Here is a 10717-nt window from a genome sequence, read left to right on the forward strand (position 1 = left end):
AAGGAGACTTTATTCCATAGCCAGTATATGAGGAAGGCTGATCATTCTTCAATTCAATAAAACATTTTCTTAATAAAAACAATTTTTATATTATAAAAATTACAATAACAAAATTATTCTTATCATAGCACCTCTCATAGAAGATGGTAATTTTAATGAGTTATTAATGTAGAGGTAATTTTATATTTTAGTGTATAAATTATTACGTGTTATTTTCAAGTAGAAGCAATACAATAAAGGTAGACAGGTAAGCCAGTGTTAGTGTTTTTCCAAGTAAAAGTTTAATCGCTATCTGAGCAATCGCTTTCACGTCCTCTAATCGCGGAGGTCTTTTTGTTTATTCTCTGTATCTTCTGGTGCATTTTCAACTTTTCTGGTGGGTGCAATAAGTCGCCATCGTAATTAATTGCGGCCGATTTCCCTAGCCTCCATTCGAGCATTTCTGTCGAAAAATCATCGCAATTACCGAGTTCGGTAAATCCAATGATTTTATCTTTTGTTATGTTGTCAATAACGATCAGAAGTGTAGGGATAACTTTGATGTTTAACCTTCCTGTAATTTAATTCGTTAAGTTTTATTCGTGTAAATTGAGATTAATTTAGAACCGTTACCTGTGAGGAAAGGGCATTTTTCTGCGTCAAGTTTGACAAAACGCGTCTCCATATGCCTTGGCGCTAACAATTTCATATGATGGTCAAATATTTTGCAGCGGGGAGCATCACTCTTGTAGAAATGTGCTACAACTTTGCCAGATTTTTTTGTGACATAAAAAAAATCTTTTTCGTCTATTTCCAAGTATTCACCATGGCCCTATAAAGAAAAACAAAAAATATAAGAAAGTAGATACAAGCAGCATAAAATAAAAATCAAACCTGAATACATTAAAATGTATATAAGTTACATAAAAGTTGTGGGATTATACTAGGTAACCAGAATAGTTTATGGGAGTTTAAAGGGTTTAATAGGAGCATCAGTGGCCACAATGGTTAAGTTGTTAAAATGACACTCATCACTGTAAGGTTCGAATTCAGGACCACTGTTTACACTTACACACTGACAACAGTACCGACATACAAATGGGCTTTTTTTCAGAAACACCAACATCCCAAGGTTTCATATAACCTCGTACTTGATACACCCTCATAAAAAAAATGTTAGATTTAATAATTGTCACAATCAAAATTAGTTTAGAAATATTTTATTCGAGGAAATAATCCCCATCAGCATTACAGTCTTTTCTTCCCAACGTGTTACTAGCCTGCTTACGCCATTCTTATACAAGTTTGGCTCCCAGGACAAAATTTCAACTTATTTTCCAGCTGTTGGCGATTATTGAACTCCCAATTGTCCATTGGTAAGAAAAGGTGAAAGTCAATTGGGGGCCAGGTCTGGAGAGTACGGAGGGTGTGGTAGGACTTCCCAACCAAGCTTCATCACCTCCTCTATCTTCCTGGACTGTATGAGGTATCGTGTTGTCCTGGTGAAAACGTACCTTTTCTGTTCACAAAAGCAGGTTGTTTATGGGTCAGGGCAAGAAATACTAGTTGCAGTCGGCTTGAGTAGATTTCTGCGGTGAGGTTCATAGTGCACAGTGCTTTCACTGAACACAAAGCAACATCTTTTGTTGGTGAATATTTGGTTTTCGCGTCAGTATGAACCCTGCACATTTCCACAATTCTGTCTAGTCGACAGATTAATTTAGGTGCATTTTTTGGCACCTGTTATCTTTTTGAAACCATTAATGAACTCATTAATATTCAGTGTTCAGTAGCATGCAATAATAAATTTAGACTGTTCAATCAGTCATTTGAAGGGAAAATAATATATTTGACATAAATAGCTACTTATTCTCTTTTCGGAATTCACATGAGACTTTCAAACTTGACAAATCAAGATTTGAAGAAAAAAAATGTTTTATGAAGAACAGTAGCCTTTTAATTTGTGTAAAGTGTGGACGAGAGCCTCCCTGGGGCTGGCGTTCTGCAGCTGGCGGGGATCCCCTCCTCGTAGGACGGCTGTTGGCTTCCCGAGTGTTTGATCTTTATTTAGCCTGTAGTATTTATTGTAGATAGTTGATAGTTAATTATTGCTTCTGTTACTTGTTATTTATTTATTAGTTGTGTCTTCAAATGGTTAGATTTGTCAAAATGTAATTTGTTATTTGATAGGTCTGCACTTTTATTTGTTCGTCTTTATTTATCCTTTGTTGTTGTTTTCGTACCAAATTTTTGATTTTTAGTACTTATTGTGGTTGATCAATATTTATTGCTCTCGTTACTTGTTATTTATTTATTGCTTTATGATTCTGAATTTCTAGTCATGTTAAAAAATGGAATTTGATATTTCATAGGTTCATACTCTTGATGAATGTTCCAAAACAAAGGAAAAAAAAAATTAAAACTACTTTATGTTTTATACTTTTAATTTTAAGAGTCACTTATTTTATTTATGTTTTTTTAATCACATTGAACATGACAGGGTCATTTGGAGACAGTGAATGGTACAACCTACTGTTGTTACTATACAGGATCAATTTTTCGTCGCATGTGACAATCCGGTCAATAAATTCTCTACTTTGTGCTGTGAAAGCAATGAAAGGTTTAGATGGTGAACCTTGTTACCATTGTTCAATTTATGAAGAACCTATTTGCTCAGCTTCCACATCTTCCCAAGTCGATGTAAGCTAGGGAGAATGGTTTCATCGCTTACAATGAACACTGGCAAGCTCCTGACATGTTTGACTCGATTCAAGTTCTATAGCTGCCCTCAATTCACCATCATTCGACATCCAAATCAAAAACATGCATGCATCGTTGAATTCAGCATCAAAAACCCTTTCAAAGTTTCCAAAGAAGTGCATCGATGCCATTTGAACTATGTAAGGCACTATTCATATCCCACTATCCTGGAGTTAGATCCAAACTTTTTGGCTCATGAGAATTTAAACAAAAAATAAAAGTTTACGGGTCACAGGGTTTTACTCAAAAAAGGCCCAAATAATAATTTCAAAAATATATGGGGAAACGGAAGTTGAACTCACCCTGTACGTATTAGTGGGTGTAAATATTTTAAAAAAATCACAAAGCATACTTTTTTTAAGTATCTCAAGGAAAATGGGAAAATTTTTATTAGAAATAATTTCTACCTTACCAATGTTTGCCATAACCTTTTCTGTTCTGCCTCTTTCTTCAACGCAGCCAGTCTTTCATTTCGGATGCGCTCAAGATCGGATCCACTTAAACTGTCTAATTTTTCTATTTCTTTATCGACTTGCGATTCGACTGTCTTCACAATCGAATCAATCAGTTGTGTTTGATCGATGGCCGTCATTTTATTTCTTCCTGAAACAAAACGATCTATGGTTAAAAATTGAATTCCTGGAGAATGTACATTTTATTATATATATATCTTAAACTAACGCTATAAATGTTTGGTCAGACCTTTATATCACAAAATCTACAACAACCTCTTAACAATTACATATTCACATATAGAATGGCAGAGTTAAGTTTCACCTTTTAGTTACGAGCTGGTTTCAGACACAATAACGAGGGAAAAAATAAAGAAGTCCATACACTTCTTTTAAACTTATGATGCCTTAGCACAAACACATAATAGGCACTAGGACAGTACGATTAATGGATAGATCTTGTTATATTGCAATTGGCAGGTTTTGAAATTACCAAGGCAAAGTTTTCAAAAAATTGTTATGTTGCTGTTTAATTGCTAATTTCTCATGTACAGGAATATTAGTGATTTTATCTTGGGGTTGCTTTTATTTTGGACAAATTTTGAGAGAAGAAACAATGTTCACAACCTAAGCCACAGATGCCAATAAAGGACTGGAACAAATAGACACTTAATTCAGCCTAATACACTCAGTTGCAAAAAAAACCAACCACTTTGATTTTCTAAATTAAATTCTTTATTACTGCTAAAACCAGGCCGCCTTGATTTTCTAAAATTGTTTGTTGCTGCTTAATGAAATTTTGAAGTAAATAATGAGTTTTCTGAAGTACTGGACCTCAAATATTAAAATGTATGGAAAATGTAGAAATTTAAGGGGGAAAAATCCAAATAAAAATTTATTTCATGAACAAAAAGGGCATTTTTAGTAAGAGATGTTACCACCATGGGTTTTAGTTATGGCGTGAATGTTTCTTGGCATGCTCTGAATAAGGGATTCAATCTGATTCTGCGAAATGTTAGCCCACTCTTCAACAAGCTAAGTCTCTATGTGTTGCAGTGTTTCCAGAAGGGAAGTCCTAGCTGTACTCCATCTCTTTAGCATATCCCACAGATGTTCAATCGGATTAAGGTCAGAAGAATGAGCTGGCCACTCCAAAGCACTGATACTGTGTTCTTGAAAAAAATTCACAACAATACGTGCATGAAATTTACATTTTCACCACCGACATTCATAATCGGGAGCACATGCTGCTCCAGGATGGTTTCAATATATTGGGCAGCCGTCAATGTCGGACCACACCAATTCTGTACATTGATCAGAAGCTCTGAAAGTGAAGCGAGACTCATCAATTAAAAAAACAGTGGACTATTGCTCCAAAGTCCAGCGAAGGTGTTCCTGACCAAAATAAAATTGAGCTATTCGGTGTTCCCTGGTCAACTGAGGTCCACTCACTGGGTGGTAAGCTGTCAAACCACATTTGTGCGGTTGTCTTAGGGCTGTCCACTTCGATACATGAACTCCTTTAACTTTTTCTAGACTTAGATGAGCAGCTTGGACCGATGTAGAGCGCCGGTCTCAAAGCATATAAGACGCCAAAAACCGATCCTCTCACTCTCCAGTGATTCTGGGTCGGCCAGATCCTGGCCTCCTGTCATCCTCAAAGGGTCCAATACGTTACCTTTGCATTAGCCGCATACTGAATTGAACGCTCATTTCGCACAAATCAAGCACAATCGCATAAATCAACTGCTTGGAAAAAAGTCATTTTTAATTATATTAAAACAAAAAGTACCACACTATTCGATACTAATGAAAAGTTTAAGTTAATCAACCACGAGTTGTAAAGAGACTCACCATAACCATTGAAAGGGTTTAATTCTTTTCAATGTTTGTGTTGTCTGTTTACACTTCTTTGTGTGTTTACACTTCTTGGGTGTTTATTAAATCACAAGTCGTATTGTTTAGTTTTCTTATTATTTAAACACCAAACTTAGGCTAGAAAAGGGACATATTAAGCAGCAGTAAAGAATTTAATTTAGAAAATCAAGGGGATGTTTTTTTTTCTTTTTTTTGCAACTGAGTGTTCTTTGCCTATATATTTCATCTTTTGTCTTTATTTTAAGATAATTAACTAACTAAAGTGGAAATTCACCTTATTAATTATCTACCAATAACTATTATTTCCTGGAAGTTATAGTAAATTTTAGATTTAGGATTGGATAAAAAGATTATTACACTTTTTATTGAATATGATAAAGAAACACAAATATTTATTACACCTAATAGCCAGTAAAGGACTCCCTTTCTACAAAGCCACAACCATAAAATTCTTAAAGCAATCAAAAAGACAATAAATAAATTATTGCGCTAACTTATCCATCCTAAATAGCTTGTTTCAGCTCTTCTACGATTTGAAATCATCCAGAACACCAAATTAATTTTTTTGTCTGAGAATGGACACTGCTGATTTGAGAGGCTAAGAGCAACAGAAACAAACCTGTACAGATAACGCCAGTTATAAGAAAAAACAGTGGAAGATATCCTGTGTAGGTGTAAAAGCGCAGGCTGAGATTCATACTCATGGCATAAGAAAAACCTGAAAGATACGCACATACCAAAGTTTTGGGATCTGATAAAATGCCTTAAGCTTAACAAAGAGCTCTAGATAATAATGTAGATTAGACAATAGACCAATATTGGTCGTTAACCTGACTCCTCTCCACCAAATGTGCTGGTGCAAATTTCTTCAGTCCTTCTTTACACAAAGGACTGAGAGTTGGTGTTCACTTCATCATTCTATCCTTGCTCGGTTGGTCTGTCAGACGCTTTTCTGCATTTCAGACAACTTCAGTTGGTCTGTGATTAATTTTTAGTCCAATTTTGTTTATAAGTCGTTTTAAAAATTAGACAATTACGTAGTTTGGTCATTTTCTACATCCCGGTCTGCCTGATAGCAAAATCAATAACAAAAATGATCAGTACGGATTAAATTATAAGTTTATCACCAAGCATTCCGCAGGAGAAAACCTCACGATTATTATCACGTTTTCGAATTTGTATTTGGTTTTATTTATAAACAACTGTATGTGTTCTAGCTTTTTAACCCAAAACATAAATTTTTACTTTCTATCGTGTATCCATCATCTTGGTCTGCCCATCCTTGCTGGATTGGTGTGTTAGATGCGTTCTGACATTTCATCATCTTCAGTTGGTCTGTGCATTTTCTATTTAGTCCAATCTTGTTTATTTTTGTTTAGTTAATCACCGCGCACATTAGTTTTTCTTTTGGAGGGAGTTTAAAGGACCCCCTGTACACCTACTTGTCCAAACCTATCCGCAGATTGTGTCGGTGCTAGCCTTGCATTGCTTGTTCCACACAATCTGGCGACAGTAGTGTGTGTTACCTTAAGGTTGAACAATCTCGTACAGCAGAAGATCATCGACAGAGAGAAACAGACAAAAACAGCCGCTTTTCTTTATACCAATAGGGAGTAAAAGTGATCCATCACCCCATGATCTTTGACTGACTCGGACCAACAATGTATAACCAATTTTGATAAAACAGACAACTTGTACGTACAAAATTCCACATGGCCAACAAGAATTTTGTGTCGAATGCCTTTATTTTCTTCAATAACAAGCATAAATCTCCATGGACGTTGTATTGACTGTAAGTTCGTTTTGCCTAATTTACTGGACTTTAGAAAACAACTGAAATGTATATAATAGATGCGACACACGAATACTTCGGACCTTCTTTTATTGCCTGTAAAACCTCGTGGGGTGAGCGACAGCTTTTTTTTATTTAACAAATAACGTTTCTTTAGTCTAAATTCTTCGAAAATACAACAATTATCATGACAAAAGTACATTTAAGAAAGAAAACCACACGAGTCACCAAGGGGAACAGACAAATCAACAAACACTTATCAAATTAGATATAATTTAACTTACCGGATAGAGTAGAAAATAAAACAATAAAAAAACACTTAGTTTCGATGGTAAAATTCAATAAAACGTGAAATAAATCTGGGGGAAAAAATAATTGTCAGATTGTGAAACAACTGAAAAGTCAATGGAAATTAAACCATCTGCCCGCCGACCGGTTCTCGCCCACTCGGTCGTTCTTGAACGATTCAACTTAAATGAACGAGTCACGACGATGAACTGCTCGGATCGGTCACCGGTTCATTCGTGATCTTTAATTTTCCCTTTTTCTCTTTTGATGATTTGCCATTCTTATATTTAAAAATAATAATAATTTTGGTAATCCGGATTATTTTTTCCTTTACCGACATACAGAAGATTTTTGAATTACAGAAGATTGCGTTTTTTGGAAAAAAATATGGTTTTTTTTAATGGGTTTACCGAGCTTTCGGCACTTTAAAGTGCCATCATCTGCCTCTTATAGTGCCTATTTTATTACGAATTCAAATAAATAAAAAGTAATATACAATTAATGTAATTAAATGGTATACGTACTTTGCATGTTACTTTTTATTTATTTGAATTCTTAATAAAATAGGCCCAGATGATGGCATTATAAAGTGCCGAAACCTCGGTGAACCCAGCATTTAGTCTTGTTTTCCCCCGTCTAATGACCTCTACAAAGATTGGAACCCTATAGATTATCTGCAGGTTGATTAACAAACATCATATATTCTTTTTATGTAAGGTCTCGGTTGAGATGAAAAAGTTCGTGTCACGAGCGGGATTCGAACCCACGACCTTCGGCTCATCATGACTCAAGTGGTTAGAGCAGCGGCATATTGAGCCGAAGGTCGTGGGTTCGAATCCCGCTCGTGACACGAATTTTTTCATCTCAACCGAGACCTTACATAAAAAGAATAATTAATTGAAAGAAGTAATTTGTCAATTAGACCACTAAACGTAATGGATTATGGTTTTTGTTAGGTTCGTTTAGTCGAATTTGCCACACCACACCTCTACAATGTCGATGGGCTGAATTCTAAAATGTTTATAGCCCCTAACCCTATAATAAAACCTGACTCAAACATTTATGGCATTATTTTGATACCCCATATAAACAAAGTAAAATGTACAATCTCCAGGAACAGTCCATACATATATGTCATATATGTTCACTAATACAGCTAAAATAGGCAATTCAGGATGAACAGCATTACTGCTTTTTATCATCTTCAGTGCTGGGTCTCTATTATTTTTCCAATATAGGAGAGTGCACATGGGATACCCAAAATTTGTAACATCTAATGAGCAATCAGCAAAGTATAGTTTAAAAAATTAAAAATTGAGCTTTATATGTTTCTGAGGTGTCAACTCGTGTAGGGAATCAAACTGCATACTCGTCTGTCTTTTAAAAGGGCTTATTAAGCTACATTGTACTAAATGAAAAAAAGATTATTGATCAATTTTAGGATGTAAGAATTTGGGATTTGTTTTGGGTAAAAAAGGTAGAACGCTTTGTGATTGTTTATAAATGAAACCAAATACAAATTCATAAACATGCTCAGTGATGAACATATAATTTGATCCTTACTTGTCATCTTTGACCTTGATTTCACCATCAGGCAGATCAGGATGAAAGGAAATGACCAAATTACATATTTATGTGATGCCCTTATGTCAGTCGCCCTATGAAATGGCCTTCAAAACCCAAAATGAAACATAAAATAAGTCTTCTCAAAATAAAATTTTATTACCCTAATGTGATCTCCACCAGCATGCAAGTTTAAAGACAGAAAACAAAAATGAAGTAACTTATTAAAAACTTTATTGAACAAAAATATCTTAATTTAAAATCATAAATAAATCAATAAAATAAAATTAATCAGGTATGACAAATTTCTCCAAAGCCGTATTAATAAAATAAACTCTTAATAAAATACATGATTATGGTTGCAACGGTTTAGGCGTTGATGCGGCGCTCATCTCTGTAAGGTAAAGGTCCCGGGTTCGAATCCAGTGGCCCTGCATTCGAACCCGACATACTTACAAATGTTTGTTGTTGTTTTTTTTCAAAAACACCACCACCGTGAGGGTTTATATGACCTCTGCTGTTGTGAACGCTCGTAAAAGAATAAAATAAAATAAATAATAATACTTTATTTAACAAATAATGTACATAACAAGAAAAAACGTACCATTTTAAAAAACAGAAGTATTTCCAGCAATGGAATACTATCTGCTTGGAGTCTAGTTTACTAAAGAAATATTGATAAAAAATAATGAAATAGCCAATAAAATATAATAATATTCTCTGTATTTTATAATATAATCAGAAAGAAAAAAAAAAGAATCTGGTGAACACAGGACAAAATAAATTTATATACAATTAATTAAGCAAAAATTTATTCTAATAAATCAAAAATGAAACTCTTGTACCATTTCCCAGCAGTAAAACCAGGCACAATTAACTAAAAAGTGCACGATAGTTTCTTTTCCCTTGTACTGCACAGAGAACACATTTCTGTATCCCTCTGGCAGCTGTATCAAGGGGGTACAGTTATGGAACAGAAGTTCACCTCAGAGTTTGAAGAAACGGGGGAGATACTTCGTATTAGTATTCTTCCATGTTTCTCATTCGTCAAGCAGAACACTCAAGAATTCGGTCGAACTTCTTGTACATAGGAAACCTCTCTGTTGTCAGTGTTCGCTCCGAAAACCTCATGCTATTACTGGACCATATATTGGAAAGAACACCCTGGAATTCTGCCATCTATTTACAATTTGTGGCCATGTAGAAAGGGAGGCCTTGACTGGCTATTAGATGTAATAAATATTTGTCTTGCTTATCATATTCAATAAAAAGTGTAATTATCTTTTTGTTCCACCCTAAATCCAAAATTTACTATTATTTCCAAGAAATAATACTTACTGGTAGTTAATTAACAAGATATATTTCAACTTTATTTAGTTAATTATATTAAAAAACAAAGACAAAACATTGAAATATCAAGGCAAAGTATTTTCCGGCCTCTATTGGCATCTGTATCTTACGTTGTGAATATGGTTTCTTCTCTCGAAATATATCCAAAATAAAAATAACCCCAAGATAAAATCACTATTTGGATATTCCTGTACATGACAAATTAGCAATTAAACATTAACATAATTCAAATTTTATTTTTTTATATTAATTTTAACTTAATTTGGTGGTAAAAATATTTTAAATCTAGAATGTTGGTGGAATACAATAACAAGCAAATGCCCAACTAGTAACACAAAACGATATAATATAAATATAAACATATCAACTCATAATTATAAATAAAACATAGAAAACAATGCATTATAAATAAAAAATATTAACTTATTATCATTATTCATTACATTCATTATTCAATTCACTAATTTCATGGTCCGCTTGACCAATTAATTAAGGTTTTCAGTTGAGATAAAAAAGTCAATGGCACGAGCGGGATTCGAACCCACGATCTTCGGCTTGATACGCCGCTGCTCTACCACTTGAGCTATCGTGACCTCGATCTACTCGGACACTAACTTCCCATCTCAACAGGAAGGAAAACTCAAAAGATGGGTTT

At 34.4% G+C, this 10717-nt stretch overlaps 1 protein-coding gene across 2 annotated transcripts; it reads right to left on the minus strand.

The window, feature by feature from the left end:
- Positions 1-209: 209 nt before the first annotated feature.
- LOC106673078 (thioredoxin domain-containing protein 9-like) lies at positions 210-7324 on the minus strand. 2 transcript variants are annotated; one of them, XM_014405040.2, is made up of 4 exons: positions 7146-7324; positions 3152-3342; positions 613-811; positions 210-553 (listed from the first exon to the last, which is right to left on the minus strand). In XM_014405040.2, exons 2-4 carry the CDS (start codon positions 3329-3331, stop codon positions 282-284), a joined length of 651 nt encoding a protein of 216 aa, XP_014260526.1. In that variant the 5' UTR covers positions 3332-3342; positions 7146-7324; the 3' UTR covers positions 210-281. The 2 variants fall into 2 exon arrangements, with proteins under 2 accessions (XP_014260526.1, XP_014260517.1); XM_014405031.2 differs by lacking the exon at positions 7146-7324 and adding an exon at positions 6315-6505.
- Positions 7325-10717: the final 3393 nt, after the last annotated feature.

Source organism: Cimex lectularius, unplaced genomic scaffold (genome assembly GCF_000648675.2).
Source record: "Cimex lectularius strain Harlan isolate CLEC.00 unplaced genomic scaffold, Clec_2.1 scaffold313, whole genome shotgun sequence".
Lineage (NCBI taxonomy): Eukaryota > Metazoa > Arthropoda > Insecta > Hemiptera > Cimicidae > Cimex > Cimex lectularius.

What these genes read in the sequence shown, in the direction of transcription:
- LOC106673078 (XM_014405031.2), bottom strand. Translation starts at nt 6,393, where the DNA reads ATGATGAAATGTCAGAACGCATCTAACACACCAATCCAGCAAGGATGG. An exon ending in TGATGGATACACGATAGAAA is followed by an intron (nt 3,343 to 6,314) that starts GTAAAAATTTAT and finishes GTTTTGTTTCAG; the next exon opens with GAAGAAATAAAATGACGGCC. An exon ending in AAAATGCCCTTTCCTCACAG is followed by an intron (nt 554 to 612) that starts GTAACGGTTCTA and finishes ATTAAATTACAG; the next exon opens with GAAGGTTAAACATCAAAGTT.